General features: G+C 43.3%; 1 protein-coding gene across 1 annotated transcript in view; it reads left to right on the forward strand.

Annotated features, from left to right (window-relative positions):
• The window catches only part of TUBGCP3 (tubulin gamma complex associated protein 3), a 208,751-nt gene that overhangs the window by 28,168 nt on the left and 152,825 nt on the right, over positions 1-27,758 (forward strand). Inside the window, exons 3-5 of the mRNA XM_029604687.1 lie at positions 901-968; positions 17,884-17,961; positions 19,414-19,631. Of these exons, the coding sequence (XP_029460547.1) occupies positions 901-968; positions 17,884-17,961; positions 19,414-19,631 (364 nt within the window). The remainder of the gene's footprint in view (positions 1-900; positions 969-17,883; positions 17,962-19,413; positions 19,632-27,758) is intronic.

Below are 27,758 nucleotides of genomic sequence, written 5' to 3' on the forward strand. Positions count from 1 at the left end.
TACTTGAATCCTGCTTTACTAGTCCAGGACCTGGTAAGTTTGACTTTAATAGAGGTGAGTTATTTTTTTCATCACGTATTTTAAAACAGCATCCTCTGTTAACTTATTTTATCTTCTTCCTCGTTCTCTCTCTTGTCCTTTCTATAGAAAGAGGTAAAGGACAAGAACATAGTTTTGTCTTTGTGGAAGGCTTAAAGATGGCAGTTGAATATTTTAATACATTTATCAGTGCTTTGTCATAGAATCACTGGCGTTTTCTAGGTTGCACCACATATATATATAAAAGTAATGACATCACAGAGCAAGCTGCACTCTTTGCCTCTGTCTGCTGGCAGGGGAAAATAACCCACTTGTCTGGATTGGTATAGCATGATTCAAGGAAAGAAAATTAACAGCTAATAACATTTCTCCATTTGCGTTATATCTAATTGTAAAGCCATGGGAGCAGCCTGCGGCATGGAGAATATGTTGGAGGACAGAGGAGTCTGGACTCCAGCTGTTTCACCACCACACGCAACAAACAAAAAGGCCCGCTTACCTCAGCAGTATTTGAAATAAGGATGTAGCAGTTAAGCAAGCAGTTTTCTTGTAGTTTTTCCTTCCTGGGTCTACCTACTTATCCCCCTGCTAAGGGAAATGCCCTGGGAACAGGATTCCCGTTCTCCGGGTGCTTTAAGGAGGACCAAGCAAGATAGCTGAAGCCGGTCCCTTGAGGAGTTCTGAGACTCCCTATTGTGTACCCTTTCACACTGATGATTGTTTGTATATTTGCAGTGTTACCCACTTTGGGATTTTTATGCAAGTGGACTTTCGGGTTTGGCATTAAAGTAAAGCCAGCTGTCTTGTTATATTCACAGTGCAGAAAAGGTGAATAATGTGCATTTTATTTTCTTTTTTCAGTTGTACGACAGAGAAGGGAAGCTGATGCCGCATTATTTTCAGAACTGCACAGAAAGCTTCAGTCACAGGTACAAGCTACCAGAAAGCTGACTCTTTAAAAGATTTCCTAGTGGTGAGAGTTTTCACCGTAACATTAAGAAGATGTAGCCTGACTTTTGTATCATGAGGACTGTGGTTTCAGAAAGGTGACTCCCAATCTGGGTATTTTTTTTTTTTTTAATTATTATTGCAATTCATGAATCTGATTTTAACAATCCACTTAAACCAGGGTGGAAATCAGTTGATGCATCTCTATTATTAAGAGGACTATTTTAAAGAGGAGTTTATGATTCTCTTATTGAAACCACACTACTTTATATTTCCTGGTAATGTCAGCTTCTGCTCCTTTGAGTTCTGACTTGAAGAAGAGTATTTATTAACACTTGAAAGCTAGTCAAGAAATGTATTGTTAGTCCAATAAAAAGATATCATCTTGACTATTATTTTGTTTTCCTCAGTAATGCAACAGAAGGAAAGTATAACAGAGTTAACGTTTTTCATTTTCAAGATATGGTTATAAAAAAAATGCCAAATATGGTTATAGACAATTTTCCTAAATACATTTCTCTCTATATTCAAAGCATAAAAATCCTTGTTGCTTTACAATCTCTTGCTTAGTTTGATAGTTTCATGATATTTTTAAATTAAAATATAAAGTGCAGTGAAATGGGGGACAGGCAGTGGGTTATTGCAAATTCTCATGCTGCGCAGTGATAAATATAGGTGGAGGATGCATATGTGGATGTCACACATGACATTGGTGACATTAGGGCACTAATTGGTTAGAAAAATGACTGCTGAAATAGGGACTAATGTGCTAAAGCTTAGAAATACTGTCCTGGAGGCCCACCAGCCAGTCAGGTTTTCAGGATCTCCACAATGAATATGCATGAGAGAATTTGCATGCACTGCCTCCATAACATGCACATTTTCTCTCATGCATCTTCATTGTGGAGATCCTGAAAACCCGACTGGCTGGTGGGGCCCCCAGGACTGGGTTGGGGACCACTGCTCTAGCTGATAGAGCTCTGTTATTAAAGTTGTCCACATGAGTCCACCAGGAGGATTAGCTTCAACCAGTTTAGTAGTAAACATTTTTTTAGCAATTAAGCACGTCTTTGAAAAGAACAGAATATTGTCGTTATTTATAGAAACATATCCATTATCATTATTAAGCAAACAAAAGGAACAGGACCAACAGACATCGTATTGAAAATAATGGAGACCTGTGTACGTCCAGATTCCTAAAAGTCTCGAACACCTTCACATGACCACATACAGTGTATCAAAGAGGCAGGCTGATATCCACATTTTAAGCATGCATTGGAAGTTACAAGACCCATCTGATGAGCCCCCAGAGGTTGATGAAATTGATAATCTTTTGTATAGACAACATTCTCGAAGCATCTGTGAATTCAATTCCTCCTGTGTGTCAACCTGCCATTTTGCCAAAAGATTATCATAAGTTGTATAGGGTTTAACATTTTGATAAAAGATATACAAGTGGGAAAGAGTGCTTGTTTTGCCAAAAACAAGTTTGAGCAAAAAGGTGAATTTGTGTGTTTTACCTTGTCAGTTTTGAATATCATGCCGAGATGTCATAATTAAAAGAAAGCAGCTTAGCAAAAATAGAAACGTCTTTTGTAAATGTACTATACAAACCTAACCCTACTAAATATTTTTAGGATAATCTGAATGGTTTTGATTTTTAAAAATTGTATTTATTTTAAAAAAATGTATATATTCCGTAGTTTCCAACAAAAGCAGTGCTAACATAAAAATATATTGCACAATATTTTTCAGTGCATTACACGTTAAAATTCAAGCAGATGTAAAATGAAATGGGACATATAAACAATATCGAATAAAATAAACAGGCATGTCATTCGAATGCTTCCCTAAGTAAAATAGCCCTAAGAACCTGCACGTCTTCCTCAACCCTTACTTTTACTAGCAATGAATTCCATAACAACTGACAAGGCCCTAGACCTTGTCCTTTTCAAGTTTATATTTCTGCACTGCTGGAACCTGTAATAAATCTTGACTCATTGAGCATAGTGAGTGACAAGGTATATACCACCCCAATAATCTCTGTAAGGGAACTTGAGGAGTCTGAGCATAAAAGTTTGAGCTAACAGTAGCAATCGGAGCTTTACCCTGTATTTAACTGGTGGCCAGTGAAGGCTTTAAAGAACAAGGAGGACCTTCAACCATTTATTCAGTAGGTCTATATATAGGCCACTTCAGTATTCCAGCTGGGTTAACACAAGGGCCTGAAGCACAGTCCTGAATACGTCAGGAGGTTTCATGAGCCTGAAAGGCTTCAATAGCTTCAATCTGAAAAAAAACAAACCCAGACTGGGCCATACGTTGAATATGTGGACGCATGGTTAACTCCGCATCTTGTGTAACACCCGAATTGCAAGTATTGAATAGTTTTGGGCAGTGAGCAGCCTTCTGTATCTATTCAGGAAGGTGTAGTGGCAGAGACGTTCTTACCGATCCAGAGTTTTCTGGTCTTGGATATGTTAGAGCAAGGCTGTTATTGGCAAACCAGACTTCTATTTGTGAGATACTGCTCAAAAATAATTGTACTGGAAATAAGCCAGGTACCATGCAAGATATATGAATGTTTGAAGCTCATTTACATACATAGAGTATGGTAGGCCCAAGCTGCTTAGCAAGAATCCTAGTGGAGCGGAGTATAAATTAAAAAGGGAGGAAGAGAGCACTAACCCTTGCCTGCGTATGCCTGCAGCTAAAGTCTTCCATGTAGAATGTTGATCTCTAGCTTTGATTATTAAAAAATGAGAGCCCATTTGAGAACCACCCTAGAGATCCCAGCATTTTCTAGTTTCATAACCAGCACATCCTGTTTTACAGTGTCCCACGTGCTAGAGACATCTAGCTGAATCAGGATCCCTGATCTACCTTGGGTCAAGGCTACATAATAGTGCTGGTCAAGGCAAGCAACAGAAATTCTTTGAAATCCAAACTGATTGCAATCCATTGTGTCATGATCGACCAAATTTTCATCCAGTTGTATTAAAACTGCTCTCTCAAGTACCTTTGCCAGTGTGGGGAAATTAGAAATAGGGTGGCAGTTAGCAAGCTCGTGTTTATCTTTACTCCTACCCTTCAAGACCTGCCTAACTGTAGTCTGTTTTAGGCCCTCCAGTATATAACCCGCTGCTAAGGAGTGGCTCACTGTGTCCTTAATAATTTCATAAGAAACTCCTTTAATACTTTTTATAAGAGAAAAAGAACATGGTCCATTATTGAGAAGGTTGTTTTTAATCCAGCTATAATAGATGTGGTCTTTTAGTTGTGAGAGATCTAAATGCGGTCAAGCCTAAATTTAGGTTGAATCACACCAGGCAGATTGTCATCTAGCTTCGTCAACTGTTATCTGTAACCTGTTTCCCAAGTTTTGGTTTGATGTAAACCGGTGTGATAAGAATCCTTGTCTTGAACGTCGGCATAGTAAAAAAAAAAAAAAAAAGGTAAATAAATAAGTAGCATGCAGCTGTTTTTGTAACACTACCATCTTTTCCTCAAAATAGAAAAAGTATGACCAAAAATAAAACACTAGCATCTGGGTCTGTCAGAAATGACAGGCATAAATGCATTTGCCTGTGTCATTCCCATCTCCAACCTCCAGCCATCACCAGGAATAATGCTTTGCTCAACAGTTGAAAGTATGTGCACATCTCTCTGGTGGGTAAAAATATGTGCTCTGTTACACAGCGTGCATACTTTACTGTGCCTTGAGGCTGGCAAATGTTCAGAATTTGCATGAAATACATAGAAAATTTGCATCTTTGAATCCCACGAAAAAATCTTTTATTGGATTTCATGTTCAATTAATATTCTTAAGGGACAATTTTTGGTGGAATACCAGAGGAGACCCTGAAGAAATGAGATCATTCAGTAAATGTCCCAGAAATATAGCAAAATATGACAGTTTTTTTTGGTTTTTTTTTTACTCTAGTGATTTTAGGTAAATAGTCTTTATTCTTGAAGGATGAGTTCTGTTCATTTCAAAAACATGCCTCAAAGCACATGAAATTCATACTTGATTGATGACATTATCCTAAACTCAGTAAAACCGGTTATATCCCAGTTATCGGAGATGGGAGGGACACGCTGACATATTATAGTATACTGGTGTGGAAAAGTTATATAGTTGATTATTTATATGTATTTACACTTTTTTTTATACTGCTATCATTGGAGATGCCATGCTAAGCAGTGTACAAATCAACATCCATAATAAAACAAATATTTTACAATATAACAAATTATAACATATTATCTGATTGCTTAACAGCTCTCCTTACATAATAATCCAGGGGAAGGTGGAAAAAAAGTATATCTTTAACCAGTTCTGAAGTGACCTAAATATGGCCACTGACTCAGAATTCCTGGATCAGCACTTTTTTATCTAATCAGTAGGTATATCATATATGCTTTCTTGCTCTCAATTATTTTACAGAGCACAGAATCTGCTCCCTCTGACTGCGTCTCGATTTTTAGGTGTTCTTTCCAGTATGTATACTGTGGGACTTTGTGTCGTATTATGCTTGTGCATGTCATTTTTCAACTTGTGTGCATATTTTTCCTGTCAATGGAAAGTTACATGCCTAATGGGAAAGCTCTACCCATAAGTTGAGAAACATAGGTGGAAAGCAGCAGGAGGAACCAGAGTCTGAGGTAGTATGGGCCTGGGAGGGAATTACTTTCTTTGGTCCCAGTTGGGGACTCTGAGGAGGTAGCAGCAGTGGCAGGTCAGGAAGTTTGAGAGGTAGCAGGAGAGTTGGGAGGAGAGAGAGAGTTGCAGCATGGAGGAAGGGAGCAGGCAATGATAATAGGAGGGGGGAATAATGAGAATGGGGAGAGAGGAATGCACTGGAGGTGAAGAGAGAGATTGCATTGGGGTGATCTGGGGAGTATGCATTCCTGCCAACCCTCTCCCAAAACATATATTGGAGGGTGGGAGTACATGGTGAGTGTACTTTGTTCCTGGCAAATATATTCTGGAGGATTTATTGATTGAATTTGTTTGACATTCTAAATAAAAGCCTGCAGGGGGCTCCACCGGGGACAGAGACGTACTAGGAGTGGGACTCTGAAAGGGCAGTATAAAGAACACCTTTGGAAATTGTATGTTCCATGGAGTACCTCTTCCGGATCTTGCTGTGGTTCATTAACTGTGAGCCAATTGCTCCTTTCATTGTCCTCCGGTCCTTTTCTCTTTACCATGATGGAACAAACAAAAGGTCTTCCAAAAATTGAGTACATTTGAGTATGAGTTTCTTTTCCTCTGATCAGCAAGCAGCTAAATTGAGCCATACTCGTTGGGCACTTGTCAGAAATATCTTTTGAAGTTATCTTTAGTGCTTTTGACCCATTTGCAAGAGGATGGGCGGATCTGCAGAACGTCAGAAAGCAAGGCAGGATTCATCGTACTGAAAGACTGCGACTATAGTGCCTAGAGAGAGACAAAAGAAGAATACCATACCACCCAAGCAAAGCTGGTTGATGAAGATTTATATTACCTTTTCAGATGACAATGGAGGACCCCAACTTCCGTGGTCTGAGATACTGTTACAGGACTGCTTCTATGGCCAAGTCCTAAAGGAAACAAAGCGTGCATGGGGGTAACTTGCTGGTGTGGTGGTTACTACTCTTAACCATTAAGCCTTGATACTTTTGATGCAACTCCAACATTGCTCTCTGCTTCGACAGAGGATAAAGGGGAATTGGATTGAGACAGCAACCAATGAGGACCCCAATGTCTGTGGAACTGATGAGCATGGGGGTAACCAGCACAGAACAGCAGTTACTCCTCTTAACAGAAGGCATGGGATTACTGCACATAACCAATAAGCCTTGATGCTTTTGATGCAACCGCAACATTGCTCTCTGCTTCGAAGGAGGGCAGTGGGGGCTGAAAGGAAAGAGAAATTTGGATTCAGATTCAACTTAACACGAGCCATGACCTTTTTACAGTCTGGGGTACTGATGCTCAACATTAAGGAAAAAACACAGGGATGCTTCTATAGCCAAGTCCATAAGCAAAGCATGTCAAGCAGCACTGTCTGATACATGGGGGTAACCTATGCGGCAGATATTACCATGGGAAGTTTGCTGGGCAGACTGGATGAATCATTGGTCCTTTTCTGCCATTAGTTCTCTGTTTCTGTGTTTCTGTATATGTCCTCTGTGCTTTTTTTTTTTCTCTTGATTTTACATTGATTTTTCTTGACCATAGTTGAGAAGCAAGCCAGCAACTGCAAAATGTGCCCAAAGTGCTCTCAGGATTTGTCCTTCATGGATCATAATGAGAAGTGCTATCAGTGAAGGCTGTGATGCTTCTGCTTGTTAGTTCTGTGCAAAGATGTTAGTGTCAGTGCTTTGAACCTGGCGAAAAAGTCCCTGAGCCTGTTTGACTAGCACAAGTAATTCCAGCTGTGTCCTGGCCTTGACGCTTAGTAAAAAGGCCCAGGGAGCTGCTGGTGGTGGCCAGACCTCATTGAAGCAGCTGCTTTGTTCCATTGCTGTGATAGGCCTTGGATCAGGATCAAGACTTGCATCCCTTGTTCTTCTCAACGTAACAAGGGCTCAACTTGTGAATTGAAGAGGATGAATACCAAACCGGAGCAGTTGTTTGGGTTTCTCTGTTCTTTGTTGGTGCAGAATTGAGAATTGGATATGGTTGAAATGTCTCATGCTCCGAGGCAGTTGATACCAGTATCACAATGTAACCCAGCAGTTAAGATAAAGGGGAGAGGGTAACTTTTTTGTTAAAATAGCTGAGGAAATGCTTTAAAACTAAAATTTGTGATAAAGTTGGCTGACACTGTGTAGGGTTTCAGGTTTCCCATCCCCAGCACTGAGTGGAAGCTGTCAGCTGATTGAGGCTGTCATAGCCCGTGCTGGAACCTAGGAGCTGCTGGAAACTGTCAGTGTACCGTATCCACGTAACCCAAGTGCTTCAAGCTGAGCTGCCAGGGCAGTGGTTGCAGCTGGGATTCCAGTCAGAGAGTGGCAGTCGAGAGGGACAGAGCAGAAGGGATTTTATGTCCCAGCTCTACCAGAGCCTGCTCAGAAAACTTCCAGAAGTGTTTAAAAAAAAAAAAAAAAGGCACAGAGAAAGGCACACACCAGAGTATGTGTGTATGTGAGTGCATACAAAGTGTTTTAGTAATGGGAATTCAGTAAGAACCAGGATAGTTCATCCTGTAAGGTTGTTAATTCTGGCTGAAGCGTGAGTGATTTGGTCAGTCATTGGTAGCAAATTCATGTACTGCCTGAGGAGCAGGACTGTGAAGTGAATTTACATTCATATCAGTAATACCACAGTTATAGTTCTGTTTCTCCGGTAGCAAGGGGAACAGGAAAAATTAAAGTCCAAGAGAGGGGTTTTATCTCCAGAAAGGACACCTGCTGTAGGGTAATAAGATTCATGGTGAAAGAAACAGGCAGCCTCAGAATATCGTGACAAGGTCTCGAATATTGGGTTTAAGGACCAGTTTTCCTAAATTGCTGGTCCAGTGGGTTGGTAAGATAAATGAGAGCCAGCGTTACACTTCAAGAGCTGTACTAATAATGAAAACGCATATAATGCAGTGTTTTACAATAGCATTCCCCAGCGTGAGAGTATGACCCTGACATTAGGGAAAGAAATCAAACACTAGAACAGAGTAGTGCTCAGCGTTAAACACTCAGAACTGTGAATGTGCTGAGAATAAAGAAAACAGATACAAAAGCAGTAGTGTGATGTGATATACCTGTACTGCAGGAAATGAGATAGATCTATAGCCTAAAGAGAAATATATTTACAAAAAGTGATGCAGCCTTATACCACTTAAATACCTGGCCTGGGAAATAATTAAGCTGGAATTAGTGTGTGTGAGTGCAAGGTGTGTATTCACTGCAAAGCACACTGAAACCACTGTTGTAACTATTCCTCTTTGCATAGGTGGATGAGAGGGAAATTCAGTTTTTATTTATTTATTTTTTTTAAACTCGGCTAGCCAAGTTCAACAAGACTCCTGGACAACAGCTTGAGGTAAATCCATTAATACATTTGCAGAAGTACATTTCGGTGCCAGTGTAATTAGGATCACATTACTTTTTGTTATTTAAAGCTGGCTTAGGCACAAAGATAAGCAAGGAGACTACGCTCCTCAACTAGATCAGGTGACTGGGCCCCTCAAGTTGCTCAAGTGTCAGCCATGATATCAAGCATCGGTGGAGGGGGTAAAAGACCAGTGATAAAGCAGCAAAGAGAACCAGCAAAGTACATGTAACCCAATACCTACACAAGGAATTCTAGAAAAATATCTGAGACCATCATACTTACTGACTCTGATTCAAATATTATAAAGGAGAGAAAGAGAACACTTAGAGAGTTATAATCTGCAATAGAGACTTCTTCGCGTCCAGACAGATGAATCCAGAACCAGTGGGTTATGCACCTTTGCCATCAGATGGAGACTGAGTAAACTGACATCACAGTATATATACTCCTGCAGTGACACCAGCCTGCCAGTATCCTCCGTCTCCAGCAGATGGTGGACCTGCATCTCCCTATGGGGATTGCTTCAGATTTTGGAAGGAGAATTTAACATAGAAAAAGAAAAGCCCTGCGCTCCTGCAGGGATACCAAATGGTCCCTCCCCCAGTTGAGATTTCCTGAGGTGATTTCCGTGGTCCCTCAGATGTTTGCCTTGGTCACGGCGTGGACTTAGCTGATTGTACAGCTTTAAAGGCAGCGGGTGCAGGAGGCCGAGCGTGGCGGTGACGGCACGTGCCCTGTCCCCCCGCAGCTGGAGACGGCATCTGTACTCAGCCGGTAAGGGCTGAGCTCGGGTAAGTTTAAAAAAAAAAGTTTGTAAAGACAGAGAGGGGTTTGCAGGACTTCCTCTGGTCTCTGTGCTCAGTGCGCCATTCTGACATTTGTTCTAGCTCCTGTGGTGGGGGTTAGGGGAAGTGGGCAGCCTGACAGGTTGAGCAGTCCTGGTGTGCTAGGCCTCCACAGATAGGCTTTTTGCCTGCTTGTCGCGTGGTAGGCTATGGAGGCGTTTTTGCGCACTTCTGTGCGTTTTACTACCCTCTACAGGTTGTTGGTGTGCGCAGTGCGCCTTTTGCGCACACAAATTTCTAAGTGCTGGTAGTGCGCCCAGGCCTTGATGTACAGTTTGTGGGTATGTGTGTTGTGTGGCTCTTACTTTGGGGCACCTAGTTTTTGTGTGCTTGAAATGTTTTCATCGCGAGCCGGCTGGATGCTTATCACCTGTGCGCTGATGATGCTGGTGAGCAAGAAATCTAAGCGCCTTTTTTTTTTTCTCTGTGTTGCCTGTCATAGTTGGGCATCTCAGCCTGACCTGTCCTCTAATCTTATTTCAGTGCTGTTTAGAGGCTCAGGGAGAGTTGTCTTCCTCTGATTTTGCTACGCTTGGATCCTCCTCGCCTGATGGTCTGGTTAAGGATCTGTCTGGAGTTACACCGGGTTTTGGAACTTCCTTGACTGGTTCAGTGGGTCTTGTTCCAGTTCCTTCTGGATTTGGCCTGGATCTGGCTGCAAATACAGATCCCACACTAATAAAAAGGTTTTCTTGTGCTTCATCTAACTTTTGTATGTATTTCTAATTGATACACACAAGATATGGTTCTTTAAGTTAGCTATAGTAGGAGGGGTCTTCCTGTAATCAACATTGTAAAATACTACCCTTAGCTAATATGGATCCATAGGTGCACATACTTGCGACCTATGGCCACCCCTCATAAGTCATCAAAAAGAAGCACGTGTGCTTGTAGCAGGAGAGTAAAAGCAGCAATTTGCTTAGCGTAACGGATGACATATAACCAGAAAGTTTAAATTATAGAACATGACCAGAACTGATGACCCAGAGAACCAGGTAGTGCTTTACATTTAACACAGAGAGCAGTCGTGGCAATTTTCAGATAATGCGCAAGCTGTTGTGGATATTAATACATCATTAAATTTTATATTGAATCTCATGAAGAGCCATGTTACTAGTGAGGGATTTAATTTTCCCAAAGCATTTCTCATATTGGGTCGCTGAAAATTCCAAGGCCAGTTCCGAGTGCCAATTTCCCAAGACAGTCTCAAAATTTATCTTCGGTTTTAATTTACTTAATGTAGTGTAAAAGTAAGAAATTGAGTGACTAGATTAGTCATCCACATAAAAAATGTCTGAAAGAAGCTGTCGTTGCTTGCTACCCCAGTCCCATACTCCCAGGGAGTGTATCTAGTGTCTCGTCTGTAAATAAGCAAAAAGGTGTGTGTTGCTCAAATTGTAATCTTCCAGTAAGGTTTGAAACAATTGTAATACCCCATCGTCTCTCAAAAATTGTACAATACACTTCAGCCCCTTAGAAGCCCATAATACAAAGACCTGCTGTGCCAATCCAGGCAAGAAGGCCTTGTTACTTAACTTGGGCAAGAATTGGGAAATTGGCCAATTTCAATAAAACTCATAAGTTCTGCCAGGAACACATTAAAGGAAACACTAAGGAACAGAGGGCATCGCATGCAAAATATAACCCAACCCCATTGGGGCAAATAGAATATTTTCCATAAGGTTTCGTATCCAGAAAGCCAATCAGGTACATGGTGCAAGTTACGTGCATCTTTGTAGAACTTAATCTGCCAACCCCACACCCCCATATTCCCATTTGCGCATGAACTTAGTTTATGCAATGCGGGTTTTACTTTTTTTCCATAAATATTGCCTCAGTAACTTCTTCAATTGGCGTAGATCCCATCTGGCTGCATAGCAAGGGACAGTTTGAAACATATACAGCCATTTAGGCAGGAGGATCATTTTGAAACAAATTAACCCTCCCGACTAGGGACAGAGGAAAATCCCGACAACTTTCCGATACTGCAAATAATTTTTAGAAATTGACTGGATAGAGGCAGTCCAGGTCTCTATGGAGTACAATTCCTAAGTAGGTAAAAGAATCATGAACCCAATGCACCGGGAACTGTCCCTCTCAATTCAGGCGCACCAGATCATCAGGCAATGCTTCACATTATCCAAATGTAACCTTAGTCCTGCTAGCTCATCATAGGTGGAAAATTCCTCCAACAAGACTCGGAGGGAGGATTGGGGATCTACAATGTGGAGTAAAATATCATCAGCAAAAACTACCTATTTAAATTGTTGAAAAGAACGTTGGCCAAAGGGACCCCCTTTAATGAGAGGAGTGTTCGTAATGTGCTGAAGTAATGGCTCCAAAGACAAAATATATAGTAAGGGGGGAGAGAGTGTAGCCCTGTCTACCCAGGGAAAACTGTAGATTTACACCCATTAATCATCACATAAATGCCTGTAAAGAATGGGAAATAAAGTCCCATTCCAGTTGATCAATTGCTTTTTCAGCATTGAGGCTCAATAATAAGGAAGGTAGCTGAAACTACTGACCCCGTAACATAGAGGCAAGAATTTTGCATATATTCGCTACAGCATAATGACCTTGTACAAAGTTCACCTGCTCTTCACAAATGAGCTTGGGCAAAACCTTTAACAGCCAATTAGCCAGAATTTTGGCTGGTAGTTTAATATCAAAGTCTAGTAAAGAAATCAGGTGATAAGAGGCAGAAGCACACAGATCTCTTCATGCCTTAGGAAGTTCAATTATTGCTGCCTGATTAGGTGAGAAGGGGAATTGCCCCAAAGCACTCAGAGACAAATATATCCCTCAAGTGAAGTGCTGTCTTAGAAATTAAGAATTTGTAAAATTCTGTGGGGACGCTGTCCGGCCCAAGAGATTTCAGTAACTTAGCCTTTTTTTACCACCTGTGCTATTTCTTGCAGCTGGATAGAGTGGTTAGCATAGTTAACTGATCTGCTGTTATATGAGGTAAGTTGGCCGAAAATATATAATCCTGAGTGGCATGAGGCCGCCCCATTCCCTAGTATAAAGAATCTGATAATAGTCCTTAAACACTTTACAAATGTCTTTGCCCACGTTAACTATCTGGCCCCAAGAGGCACGCTGATCTTCCCACTTTATTTCCATGTTGGTAGAACCGACCTCTATAGTAAGCAAAAATTTTTTCGCACACTGGTGAAGCAGCTCATTTAAGGCCACCTTGGTTGCAGAAAGCTTTGGATTCCCTAGTAGGGTGCCTTTCATATAGCTGTTTAGCCTTATAGAGTTGTTTTTCTAAGGCTAAAATGGCCACCACACTAGCCTTTCGTTTGGTAATAGTATAGGATATAATGTTGCCCCGCAATACAACTTTCCCGGTCTCCCAGAATAGAATCTGGGAACTGCAATGCTCCTGATTGTGAAGGCAATATTCCTCCCACTTTTTTAACAAATAGTCACAGAAAGCTAAGTCATTGGATAAATATCTTGGAAATTGCTAAGCAAAAGATGTATCGGCTGGACGGCAACCCTCCATATCAACCCAAATGGGAGCATGATCTGAAATCGTCAAAGGCCCAATTTCAGCCTTTAAGGTCTTGGGAAAAAATCCCACAATCCAGCAAGAGAGAATGGATTTGAGATTGCGTATCTTGTGCCTGTGAAACATGGGTATATTCCCTTTCCAGAGGGTGTAGCGACCTCCAGCCGTCTACCAGGTTTAAATTATCACAAAAATAACCCACACCCTTCCCTTGAACAGTCTTAGTGGGGGCCTGGGAGACAGAACGGTCAAGGTGAGAGTCTAAAACACAATCTAGGTCCCCACCCAATATGAGAGAAGCATTGTAGGGAAGAAGTAATTGTGCCAGTTTCTTAAAAATGTGATCATAAACTTTCGGAGCATAGACATTGCAGAACACTATCGACTGTCCAAATAAGGACCCTTCCACAATCGAATATCTTCCAGCTGCATCTGCAAGAACCTTACATTTTTGAAAAGGTACCGCTTTGCCCATCAAGATAACCACCCCAGCTTTATGGGTGCCTGAGTGTACAGCGTTAAACCTTTCCTACCTATTGCCTACATAGCTTTTGATGTTCTGTAGCGTCTAGGTGGGTTTCTTGCAATAAAACCACTTGTGTTTTCCAGCGTTGTAGGGTGTGTAGAATTTTGTACCTTTTTGATTGCTGAGCTTATTCCCCCTACATTCTGTGTTACACAGTGGAAGCTACTCGCCATCATCTAAGTTCGCTGCGCTGTTAATACCTTGCTTTCATGGATTATTTAGCCTCTCGGCCAGGGCTCCTCATCCTAAACCCCAGCCAAAACTCTGAAAAAATCCACTATCAAACAAGTAAAGGACATGAAATAAACCTCTGACCCCAGGGCCGCCAATCCTCAATTTCTCTTCTCCCCCCCCCCTCCCCCTCCATCCCCAAAGCGTCCCTAGAGAAACACATGTATAGCCACTAAAACAAACTGCCTCAAGGAAGAGCTTAAAAGACCACGTCTAAAACTGTCGGGACCCCACTTCTCACTATAGGTAGCCATCTGCTAGAAGAATAAAAGAAAAAATGTCCCCTTGAAAAGGCTTCCTGTAGCCTCCATAGAGTCAGTTCAATCTTCCGTTTCTTTCAACCTGGAGTGAAAGAAAGCTTCCACCTCTGCAGCCATCTCAAAGAAATGAACTGTTATTAAAAGTTACTTTTAGCTTTGCTGGGGAATGCAGAATAAATCTGACATGGTGATGAACCAAATTGGAGTAAATTATTGCAAACGTTTTGTGGCGAGCTGATACTGCAGCAGAATAATCGGCAAACAGTAAAACTTTGTGGCCTTTGTATTCCAGTGTGCAAAGTTGGAGAAAGTGAAATAATTCCTTATGTCGAAAGTTGAGAATTTTTGCAATAAGAGAGTGCAATTTATTGACCACCTTTTCTTGTGCCCAGGCAATGCGTGCGCTCGATTTGCAAGGCCTCTAACACCCCAACTGCACTGAAGGTCTGCGGCAGCCATGTTTCCAGCACACTCCGGAGATTGCGCTCCTGAATGGATTCTGGCAGTCCAATAAATAGTAAATTATTCCGCCGAGAGCGGTTTTGTAGGTCTTCCACTTTTGAGTTCAGTTTTCTCTAGCAGTGCCTTAGCAGAAGTGAGCTCAGTTGCCAAAGCTTGCAACCGTTCCTCCGCCCCCCCCCTAAATGTGCGTTTCAGTCTCCGTTATGTGACTGGTATTATTTTGTAGTAGGACATGAAGGTCATCAAAATGAGAATGAATCTTACCCAGTTTCTATTCCATCACTGACAAGATAATTGCGGTGATATCACCCAAGTCACTGGTGGGTAACTGGGGTGAGGGAGGGTCACTAGTGGCATCCGCCATCTTGGCTCCTGCCAGCCTGGGCTTGTCCTTGCAAACCAATTTAGTGGCTATTTGCAATGACACTGCACAACCAAATACTGTTCCTGAGAAAGGGAAAATATAGTGCACTTTATAGGGCAGGTGAGTAAATGCACCGCATTGAACAGGCCAATTTAGAATGGATACAGGGAGTGGGGCCCCGGAGCCACTGGAAAAACACGTGCTCACCATATGACGTGACCTCTGAAAAATCCCCTTTAAAGACTCGCTCTTGTTTGGAAGAGAGTTGGAGAAATTGGCCAGTAAGTGGGGTAAATCTCCAGTCCCCCGGTTGCCAGAGGATAAGAAGCAGTTGCAGCGCCCCTCTCGTATGAGGGGTCGTCTTCGGGGTTCCAAGCATTTTTGTCCCTACAGAGGGTCAATCTTTGAGGACTCTGCCTTTCAGTAGATCCCAGTCCTTTCATCCCAGATAGCCCAAGAGAGGATGAAATGAAGGTTTGCCGACCCACCGTCAGGAACAAGAAATAGGGGGACTCCTCTCTCTCGTTTAACAGAGGTGGGTCAAGATCATATCAGTGGGTCCTGGAGGTGAAATGTGCTGGAATTTTGCCGAATTCCTTGGGATGTGTTCATGGTATTCCATTGCCTGCTTCTTCTGCAGAGAGTGGCAAGGAAGTTTACACTCCAGTCACTCAACTTTAAAAGGGCATTGACGTATTATCTAAAGGAGAGCTCAACCACATTGTTAGGCTTCTCAACTTTTCATCTATTGCAATCTTAGCAGAGTGGGAATAGGTTTTGCCACATGCATGTTGTCCAACTGGCTATCAGACTGTATTACATGTTGCTATGCACTGTCTGGCTTCCAGATAACAGACTCTGTCAAGCCTCATCAAATAAGGGCCATGGCTACCTCAGTGGCTCATCTTAGAGCTGCGATCAATGACAACATCTGCAGAACTGCAACTTGGTCATCAGTCATATTTTCACATCCTGTTAGTATCTAGACAATCTCCAGACACGACATTAACATTGGACAAGCAGTTTTGCCCAGTCTGTTTACCCAGTGGTCTGCTGCCCATAGGAGGGGGCTGGAAAGTAGAGTCCGTCTTGCTTTTTCAGTAAGTGCTTTGCCATGCAACCCTCAGCTTGGGACTCCTTGTGTCATGGCTAATTCAGCCCCTCTTGTTGATGGAGAAAATAAGTTTGCTTACCGTAAATGGGATTCTCCATAGATATTAAGATGAATTAGCCATGCTTAATATACCCACTCTCCTCCCTGGACAGTCGGCTCCTTAGTCAAAGCAAAGGTCTACAATCAACTTAGGGGGCTCATGAGGCAGTACACACACATTTGAACTCTCATGTGTACTTAGTAGAATAAAAGCTCTGAGCTCAGAGAGATGGGTCCATTCAGTGCCATCAAATAACATCACCCATGTGGCATGGCTAATTCATTCTACTGTCTACAAAGAACCCCATTTGTAGAAAGGAAACTTTCCTGGAGCTGGCAAAGGATGACTTAGATTATTGTTAAAATTGCTTGACTAGATTAAAGGGTGTTAAAATGGGGAAACCCTGTGGTAGATGGAAATGAATGAAACTCCTGGTGCCATAGCCCCATGTGGGGCAGGTTCTCATGAAGCTGGAAACCTAAAACAGCAGCATGAAGCTTCAAGTAAAGAAAAAAAAATCTACAAAACATGCAAGAACATATCTAGGCATCATAGTGGATAATACATTGAAATCGTCGGCTCAGTGTGCTGCGGCAGTCAAAAAAGCAAACAGAATGTTGGGAATTATTGGAAAGGGAATGATGAATAAAACGGAAAATGTCATAATGCCTCTGTATCGCTCCATGGTGAGACCGCACCTTGAATACTGTGTACAATTCTGGTCGCCGCATCTCAGAAAAGATATAGTTGCGATGGAGAAGGTACAGAGAAAGGCAACCAAAATGATAAAGGGGATGGAACAGCTCCCCTATGAGGAAAGGCGGAAGAGGTTAGGGCTGATCAGCTTGGAGAAGAGACGGCTGAGCAGGGATATGATTGGTGTCATTAAAATAATGAGAGGTCTAGAACTGGTAAACGTGAATCTGTTACTCTTTCGGATAATAGAAGGACTAGGGGACACTCTGAAGTTAGCAAGTAGCACATTTAAGACTTATTAGAGAACATTCTTTTTCACTCAATGCACAATTAAACTCTGGAATTTGTTGTCAGAGGATGTGGTTAGTGCAGCTAGTATAGCTGGGTTCAAAAAAGGTTTGGATAGGTTCTTGGAGTAGAAGTCCATTAACTGCTATTAATCAAGTGGTCTTAGAATAGCCACTGCTATTAATTGCATCAGTAGCATGGGATCTACTTAGTGTTTGGGTACTTGCCAGGTTCTTATGGCCTGGATTGGCCACTGTTGGAAACAGGAGCCTGGGCTTGATGGACCCTTGGTCTGACCCAGTATGGCAATTTCTTTATGTTCTTAGTGTTGCAAATAATAATAGTACAGTATGCATTCACAAAAAGGTGGCGTTATGAGCAAGTGAAAGCCAAACAGGACAAAGTGGAATGCTCAATTTGCTGATTTGTACTGTTTTGATATAGTGGTACCATATTTGTGTTTAACTGTTGCATACTGGATACGTGTAACACTGTAACACTTTTTTGTTCAGGGTATTCTGAAGAACAGATGGTCAGTACTCTACCTCCTATTGAGCCTCAGTGAAGATCCACGTAAACCACCAGGAAAGGTAAAAAATATTTTCGAATTAAAAAAAAATAAAGCACAGAAGTTGGCTTCAAATTAGCATTTATTAGGTTAAGTTTTTATTTATAAATGTTCATGTAGAAAAATAATGCAAGGCGCACAATACGTTTACTCCTCCATTGAGCCTTCAAAAGACTAGAAAGAATTCTTATAAAAATATATTTTTTAAATTATATAAACAGCATCATTTGTTTTTTAAATTATATAAATAGCCTCACTGCAGTATAATATGAAAAACAATTAATAACACAGATTTATCAAGCTTAAATTACTTAGAAATCTCTGTCTAAGCCACAAAGCTGATAAACATCTGGCAAAAATGCATATATTTATTTTATTAAGAACTTTGCAGGAGTTAGCCCAGTGGCCTATTACAGGGTAGCTGTGTGGGATACCCAGGTTCAGTTTCTAAATCTGTATATTCTGATGCTGGCAATGAATGTGTGTGCTGTGCAGGCAGCCTTCTTGCCTCAGCAATTGTAAAACAGACCCATCTACAGGATTCCATAAGGACTCTTGGACTGACCTAAAAAAAATGTGGGCAGCCTGTATAGGCAGACGGGAGAGAAACCAATTCATAGCGAGTCTGTGGTCTTCTTGACACTCTTAAATGGACAAATGGTCCTTATCTGCTGTCATATCCTATGACCATGGTAGGAAAATGTTAGGGAGGTGGCAGTATTGCCAACAACCCACTTTCCACTCCTTCAAGAGCAGAGGCAAGGGGATAAGAATGAAATGGAGATGAGAAAAGAAACACAACCCAGCGATATTTCAGGCAATGGAGGTGATTGCTAGCAAAGTATAACTCTCCAGAAACCAACTGTGTTGGTGCCATGAAGCTGATGGTAGCCAAATTCTTTCCCGAAAGTTCATGGAGATTTTACTGCTTTTCTGTGCATGTTCCCGGTGCCCAAAGAAATTAGGTAGGCGCTAATTTCTGAAAGCAAAATGTGCGGCTTGACTGCACAATTTGTTTTCTGAATCGCGCGGGAATATCTAATAGCGCCCTCAACATGCATTTGCATGTTGAGGGCGCTATTAGGTTCGGTGGGTTGGATGCGCGTTGTCGGCCCCTTACTGAATAAGGGGTAAGGGAAAACGCGTGTCCAATGGCGGGTTAACAGTGCGCTCCGTCGGAGAAAACCAGAGAGAATCTCAGCTGGATAGACCAGCTGATCTTTATCTGCCATCATTTACTTTGATATTATGTATATTGTGTGTGTGTGTCTCTCTCTCTCTCTCTCTCATAGCCCACTGCTCTGACCACTAGGCTATTCCTCCTCCCTTAGTAGGTTTAAAAAAAAAAAAAAGTAAGATGATGCCTGTGAAAACATTTGAGAAGACAGGACATGGAAAGGATTAGCATGAAAGAATAATTAGGAGAGATTACTGCCAGAAGTTGAATTTTCAAATATATATATATTTTTTTAAGGTGTCGAGTTACGCCACACTCTTTGCTCAGGCTTTGCCTCGTGATGCCCATTCTACCCCTTACTACTATGCCAGGCCTCAGAGCTTGCAGCTAAATTACCAGGACAGGAATATTCAATCAGCCCAGACCTCTGGCAGCATGGGAAGCAGCGGTATCAGCAGCATAAGCATGTATGCCCTGAATGGACCAACACCAACACCACAGTCTCTCCTTCCAGGGTAAGTCATTAACTTTGTGGTTTTCAGTTTTGTATTTGTCTTTCATTGAAATACAGTAGAGCATCCTTTTATCTGGAATTGATTGGGACCAAGGCTCTTCTGAATAATGGATCTTTCTGGATAACGGAAGTTGTCTCCACCTCACCCTTCGCCCTACAGACCACTCTGGCCCAGAAGCAGGAGGAGTGGATTAGAAAACTGCAGCTGCTGATTCTGTTCTCCAGTTTTGTTGTTTTGAAGGGGTGGCAAGTTGGCTGAGCTTTTTTTTTTTTTTTTTTTTTTTGAGGGGGATGGGTTGCAGGAGTGGGAAGTGAGGCAGACCCAGAGGTGGTGTCTGACACTGGCAGATCTCAAAACAGTTGTGAAAGCCATCGTTCCGCAGGTTTTGGATAATGGCAGTTTCTGGGTAATAGAAGTCTAGATAAAAGGGTGTGCTACTGTATATCAGAATCTTATATCCATAGAGATACAGTACAAAGCAAAATGTTCCATCTTAAAACATCAATTGTAAAAGCTTGCTGCTTCTCTTTGTAATTGGTGCAATTATTATAAATAGCCTCAAGGCAGCGGACAAACATATAGAACATAATGGCAAATACACTGACTGGGAAAGATGGTCTTTCCCTAGGGCTTGGAACTGCATGAAATCTTGAAGCATAATGGTTTATTCCTCCTATATATAAGACTTCCTGTTCCGGGCCAGAATTGAGTGATATCAAGAATTGAGTTGAATAAAATGTCATTATCTCCAAAGATAAAAAGCACAGGGTGCCAGAAGTGAGCCCCCTTGAATGATCCTGTGTGAGTGCTTAAAATACATGCTCATGGTAAGCTTGTTTCCAGAAGAGTCAGGTATGATGGGGGAGAGCCTCAGAAGAAGATGTATCTTGTAAACCCAGTAAGAGAAATTTAGTCTAAGCAGCACAGCACTATTAAATCATTAGAGAGCTCCAGGGAGGAAGATTCAGAACCAATGTCAGGAAGTATTTCTTCACGGAGAGGGTGGTGGATGCCTGGAATGCCCTTCCGAAGGAAGTGGTGAAGACCAGAACTGTGAAGGACTTCAAAGGGGCGTGGGATAAACACTGATCCATAAAATCAAGAGGCTGTCAAAGAGTGGGTGGCTCGCCAGAATGACGGCTACTGCCTGGAGATAATACCCTTATTCAATAAACATACACATGGTTACTGTGACTCCAACATCGCTCTAAGCTACAACAGCAAGAGGAAATGTGGAAAAAAGGATTTGCACTCACAAAGTGGGGAGTAGCTGGCTTGTTACGACGGTTACTACCCCAAACCAAATAAGCCTGATACTTCACTTTCAATGCATATCCAGCATAGCTCTCTGCTTCAACGGCAGGGGAGAAGAAAAACTGATACTTCACGCATATCCAGCATAGCTCTCTGCTTCAACGGCAGGGGAGAAGAAAAACTGATACTTCACGCATATCCAGCATAGCTCTCTGCTTCAACAGCAGGGGAGAAGAAAAAAGGATTCGCACTCACAAAGCGGGGAGTAGCTGGCTTATTACGGCGGTTACTACCCCAAACCAAATAAGCCTGATACTTCACTTTCAATGCATATCCTGCTTCAACGGCAGGGGAGAAGAAAAACTGATACTACACGCATATCCAGCATAGCTCCCTGCTTCAACAGCAGGGGAGAAGAAAAACAACCGATAAGGGCTGTATAACATAGTCTGGGTAAAACAAATAAGCATGGGAGTAGCTTGCTTATTGCGGCGGTTACTTCCCCTACTACCCATAACTAATCAAGCTTGATATTTCACTTGGTTGCAGCTCCATCACTGCTCTCTACATTAATGGTGGGGGTGGAAGGGAAATAGAACCAAAGAGCTAAGAGAAACAGATAAGTATGAGAGAAAAAAATGTGAAGCTTGCTGGGCAGACTGGATGGGCCGTTTGGTCTTCTTCTGCCGTCATTTCTATGTTTCTATGTTTCATTTCTATGAGAGAGCATGGATAGTGTGGTGTCTTCAGTAGTGGAGAGCAGCAGGCAGAAAAAGAGTGCTCCTTTCTGGTGGGGAAAAAAAAAAGTTGCTGATAGCAGCAACAGGGATGCTATGAAGCAGCCACCAGAGTTGAAGCTGACAGGAAATCTTGAAGGATCCTGGCAGTGCTTTCAGCAGAGATTCCTGCTTATACATAAAGGAGAGCATGAACAGAGAAATGGCTCTGTGGCAGAGGCTGGAGCAGATGCTCTGGATGTGTACAGTGCTTTTACATTTGTGCTGAAAAAGTAAGTCTCTAGTCAGTACTGAAAAAATGAAATGTATTGAAAATGTTTTCCAATTGCAACTGCAGAAGGAATCTGAGACTGAAGAATTTGTCACTGACTTCAAACTAAAGATCAAGCCTTGTTATTTTGGTTTGCTGATTAAGAACCAGCTTTCCCTGGATATAAGAAATAAGCTTGCCCATTTAGAGAAGCAGATTTGTCTTTGGAGCAGGCAGTTGACATATGCCAAGCAACAAAAGTTTCCCGTCGATAGCAGGGCTGAATTAGCCATGCTGTCATGGGAACTGTCCATCAGGGCCCAGGAGGCGGAGCTTAAGAAGCAGAGTGTAGAGTTTCGACACTCTGCCCAGGAGCGCAGCGGAGCTTTGTTTCTCCTCACAAAATTTTTTCAAAATGTCTAAAAAACAGTCCGGTTTCAAACCTTGTCCCTGCGGTAAGATCATGTCCATCACAGACGGACATGATCGCTGCTACCGCTGCTTGAGACCGGACCACGATCAAGATATTTGTCATTTTTGTCGAAAGATGTCCCCGAGAGCACGGCGACATCGGGCCTACCGGATGATGGAGCTAAAATTAACTAATCGACCGTCGACCATCTGCTCCTCCCCCGGTACGAGAGTACGGACGCCTCCTCAAAAGAGAAGATCATCTTCATGGGATCAACAAACCTCCGGGACCGGAGGTAAGCGAAGGAGGGAAGATAACCAGGGATCTGGTTTTCTTAGGCATTCCACTTCCAAGAGTCATCGTGGAGCCGAAAAACGCCGCAGCTCGACGGGCCATACTAGGCCGGAGCAGGCTAGAAGACTCTCCTCTAAGCCACAGAGTTCATCGACGCCGGCACATACAACGGTGCAACCGGCGCCGAGGGATCGCGGACCGGCACCGTTGGAGCAAGCACGGAGCCGTAAACAGCCGGCACCGTCGGAGCCGAACCCGGGAGCGGGTAAGCCGGCGCACTCGGATCCGCATCCGGGGCCAGGAAAACCGGCGCCGTTGGAGCCGAGACCAGGGCCGAGTAAGCCGGCGCAGAATAAACCGGCGCCGTCGGAACCGATATCGGAGCCGGGAGATACAAATCCGGAGCCGATAGTACAGGCGCAATCGGCGTCGGGAACAAAGCCCTACAGAATAAGGGAAAGATCACGACATTCCCGAAAGTCCTCGGACGATAGCAGTCGCACTCCAGCCAGACCTTCTCATTCGGGGAAAGATGTTACGGCAGATAGCGAGACTTCCCAGACGAGAGTCTCGCGCCATAGGTCATCCTCATCGTCCTCCGCACATACCAAGCGGCACAGACGACATTACTCCTCGGACCATACGAGGAGTAGTTCACTACAATCCTCTTCATCAAAATCTAGAGGACAATTGACACAGTTAGAGAGACGTACTATTCAAATTACATCATCGTCCTCCTCTCGTACACCTTCTAGGTCTTCGACTAGACACTCCTCTCGTAGAAGTTTCACTGATACCGAGAGAAGACGTTCTAAATCATCTCCTCGGAGGGACCAATCAGGACCGGAACTCCCACTATCTCCTCACAAGTGACGCAAGATGTCGCAACATACCCAAAAGGCATTCTGGGATCTCTCGCATTCCCTAGCGGGATTTTTTGAGACACTGCAGACCTCTTTTGTCTTACCACCAGAAGACAACTCTGCCCCATCAAAACCGGCAGACACCGCACTAGAAGGGCCGGTGGATCCATTACCAAGGTCTGAGCCAGTACATACACAGCCGCCGTCCCCGGTTCACTCTCAGATCTCACAGGATGTGTCTTTATTATCGCACTCCTCCCCTTCCTCATCTACTGGATACCCTTCAGACCCACCCGAAAAACCAGCGGAGCCATATTCTCCCCCGGAAGATCTCTCCTACCCCAAATTCGTTGAAAAGATGGGCTCCATATTGAAGGTGGAAGTTCAAAAGCTGCCGGAACCCAGAGAAGAAACCTTAGGGTTGTTAAAAATATTTGACACACCAGGGGAGCCTACATCTTTGCCCCCCCATGGTATGCTGCACAAGGTACTGCAGAAATCGTGGGAGACGCCCTTCGGAATTTCAGCAGTCTCAAGGAAAACGGACGTAAAGTTTAAGTTACAGAAAACTTCAGAGTACTCCAATACCCAATTACCACACGACTCTTTAGTCGTAGAGTCAGCTTTACAAAGAGCCAAGAAGGCAAGAACACACGCCTCTAACCCACCGGGTAAAGACAATAAATGCTTGGACGATTTCGCCAAACGAGTTTATCAAAATGCGATGCTAACTTCACGCATTTGTCACCATCAATTCTACATGGTCCAATACATGTATGAATGTGTTCAGGCGACAAAAGGAATGTTTCTCACCGCTGGGACCGACATTCCTTCCCCTATTCTTGATATGGAAGAATGCTCCAGACATTTGCTGAGAGCAATCTATGAAGGCTTCGAAAATTCATCAAGAGCATCAGCTACTGCAATAGCAGCGCACAGACTGGCGTGGCTAAAAGCTAGCTCGATTCGAGATGATCTACATGATCGACTAGCCAATCTTCCCTGCATGGGAGACAATTTGTTTGGTGACCGTTTCCATGACACCGTAAGCAAATTGAAAGAACAAGCGCTGGCGGTCCAATCGATAACCACGCCAACTCCTTCAAGGAAGTACTATCAAACGTCTCGTCGCCAATCTTTCTCTCGACGTCCTTATAGGAATTACCAGCCTTTCAGAACGCAGCCTTACCCAACATACCAAAGGCAACAAACACAAACTCCTCAACAACAACAACGGAGAGGTAAACCGAGGTCACAAAGACAACAACCGCAACAGGCAACACCTGCGGTTAAGCCTTCGCAATCTTTTTAAGCATCAGGCCACCACCACTTCCCTCAACAGCACCCCCAGGCAGAATAACAGCCCGCTTTCCTGCCTGGGAATCGATAACAACGGACCAGTGGGTACTCGAAATAGTGAAAAATGGCTATCAGCTTCAGTTCATCAACAATCCCCCAGTTCCGCATCTAGCGCAGCGAGGTTCTCAAAAACCTCAACCTCAGCTCACTCAGGAGATAGCGCACCTCTACCAGCAAAGGGCGATCAGATATGTTCCCCCAAAGGAATGGAACAAAGGGTTTTACTCCCCCTATTTCCTAATTCCAAAGAAATCGGGAGGCAACCGCCCTATCTTGGACCTCAGGGAATTGAACAAATGGATAGTTCGAGAAAAGTTCAAAATGGTTTCGTTGAAATCCATTCTTCCACTATTGCAACCCAAGGACTGGATGTGCTCCATAGACCTCAAGGAGGCGTACACACACATTCCAATCCACAGATCCTCTTGGCGGTACCTCTGTTTTTTACACAACAACCAGCACTACCAATACAAGGTGCTTCCTTTTGGTCTCTCGGCGGCACCCCGAGTTTTCACCAAGTGTATGATAGTGGTGGTGGCCCACCTCAGACTGAAAGGTCTGACAGTATTTCCCTACCTGGACGATTAGTTACTGGTAGCGTCGGATCCGACATTGCTAATGCATCATCTCAAGATTGCAATCAACTGCCTTCAAACTTTGGGATTACTTATAAATTACCCCAAATCCAACTTACACCCTACTCAAATACTCCACTTCATTGGAGCTCGCCTGGACACTCTTCGCACAAGAGCTTTCCTTCCACAGGACAGGCAGATAACAATTCGGTATCTCCTTCAATCACTGAAGACGACAAGACACCCGTCAGCTCGACAGATACTAATAGTCTTGGGACACATGGCAGCAGCGAACTTTATGGTACCAAACACGAAACTGCACATGAGACGGCTTCAATGGGGTCTAAAAAGGCAATGGAAACAACACATACAACCATTGCAGAACCGAGTCACACTCACAATGCAAATGAAGAAAGACATAGAATGGTGGCTCCTAGACCACACCTTGACAAAGGGAGCCCTATTCAATCCCCCGCCGCACAATGCAGTCCTCACAACGGATGCATCTCGGACGGGATGGGGAGCACATTTAGACCTCTTGGAAACTCAGGGTCTATGGATGCCATCGGAACAATGTCTCCAAATCAATCTACTAGAGCTCAGAGCAATACGCAATGCACTGAGAACCTTTCAACAACAATTAAGAGGACGAAGAGTAATGATTTACACCGACAACCAGGTGGCAATGTTTTATATAAACAAGCAAGGCGGGTCCGGTTCATGGACCCTTTGCAGGGAAACTCTTCAAATCTTTCACCATGCACTCCGGCATTCAATCCATCTTCAAGCAACCTATCTGCCAGGATTAGCGAACGACAGAGCAGACAGATTGAGCCGCATTTTCCATCCCCACGAATGGTCACTCAACCCAGACGTGGCTCAACAGATCTTTCAGCGCTGGGGGACCCCGACGATAGATCTTTTCGCAACGGAAGACAATGCCCAACTACCGCAGTTTTGCTCCATTCGCCCCAGCTCATTACGCCTCGCCCAGGATGCATTCCTACTTCCGTGGACAGCAGATCTTCTATATGCCTTTCCACCAATTCCACTAATAACCAAGACGCTGCAGAAATGCATTTTGGACAACAGTCAACTAATCCTGGTGGCCCCAGCCTGGCCGAGACAACCATGGTACAGCTATCTCTTGCGACTGTCAATAACCGACCCGATACGTCTTCCAGACCGGGCAGACCTTCTCCATCAGAACGGAGGAATGTTAATTCACCCTCTCCACTCCTCGCTTCACCTGACGGCATGGAGATTGAGCGGACATTATTGACAGCACAAGGCATATCATCTGCGGCACAAGTAGTGCTTATTGCATCACGGAAACCATCCACTAGACGCAACTATTCCTTCAAATGGAAACGATACTCCAACTGGTGTATTCAAAAAGGAATTCCACCCATGGACTGCTCACCAATTCTTTTACTTGACTATCTACGTGCCCTGTATGATGACGGGTTAGCGACCTCCTCCATCAGGGTGCACCTAAGTGCACTTGCAGCTTATCACCGACCAGTAGATAATCATTCCATTGCTGAACACCCTTTGTTATCCAGATTCATCAAGGGATTATTGCACCTTCGTCCGCCGACAGCAAAACCACCAGTTCCATGGAACCTTAATATCGTTCTGGAGCAGCTAATGCTTCCACCATTCGAAGCGATGGAATCTGCACATATTAAATATCTTACCTGGAAGGTAGTGTTGTTAGTAGCAATAACATCGGCACGTAGAGTAAGTGAATTACAAGCGCTCGTACATTACGAACCATATCTACAATTCCATCATCATAAGGTGATCCTACGAACGCACCCTACCTTCCTTCCAAAAGTAATTTCGGCATTCCATCTCAATCAATCCATAGAACTACCCATCTTTTTTCCAAAGCCTCATGCAAACGATAGAGAACGCTTGCTACACACATTGGACTGTAAGAGAGCATTGGCTTACTATAAACGACGAACTCATGATACGAGCAGAGTCTCCCAATTATTTGTTTCATTCAACCCAAGAGCCCCGGGACTACCCGTGGCCAAAAGAACAATTTCAAGCTGGATTGTTCAATGCATACAGTATTGTCACAACAAGGGACAATCCCCACTCCAGTCGCTTCCACGAGCGCATCAAGTTCGAGCTATGGCCACATCTATAGCTCATCTTAAGAACGTCAACCCAGTAGACATTTGTAAAGCGGCCACATGGTCTTCTCTACATACCTTCACTTCTCATTACTGCATAGACAAGCAGTCAGCAACAGATGCAACACTGGGTCAGGCGATTCTGCATGCGTTACCTAAATAATAACAGACTACCACACTCCTATAATCACGCGACACAGAATCAACAGCGTGATCGGGAGCTTGGGACTCCCATG

This window comes from Rhinatrema bivittatum, chromosome 5 (assembly GCF_901001135.1).
Source record: "Rhinatrema bivittatum chromosome 5, aRhiBiv1.1, whole genome shotgun sequence".
Taxonomy (NCBI): domain Eukaryota; kingdom Metazoa; phylum Chordata; class Amphibia; order Gymnophiona; family Rhinatrematidae; genus Rhinatrema; species Rhinatrema bivittatum.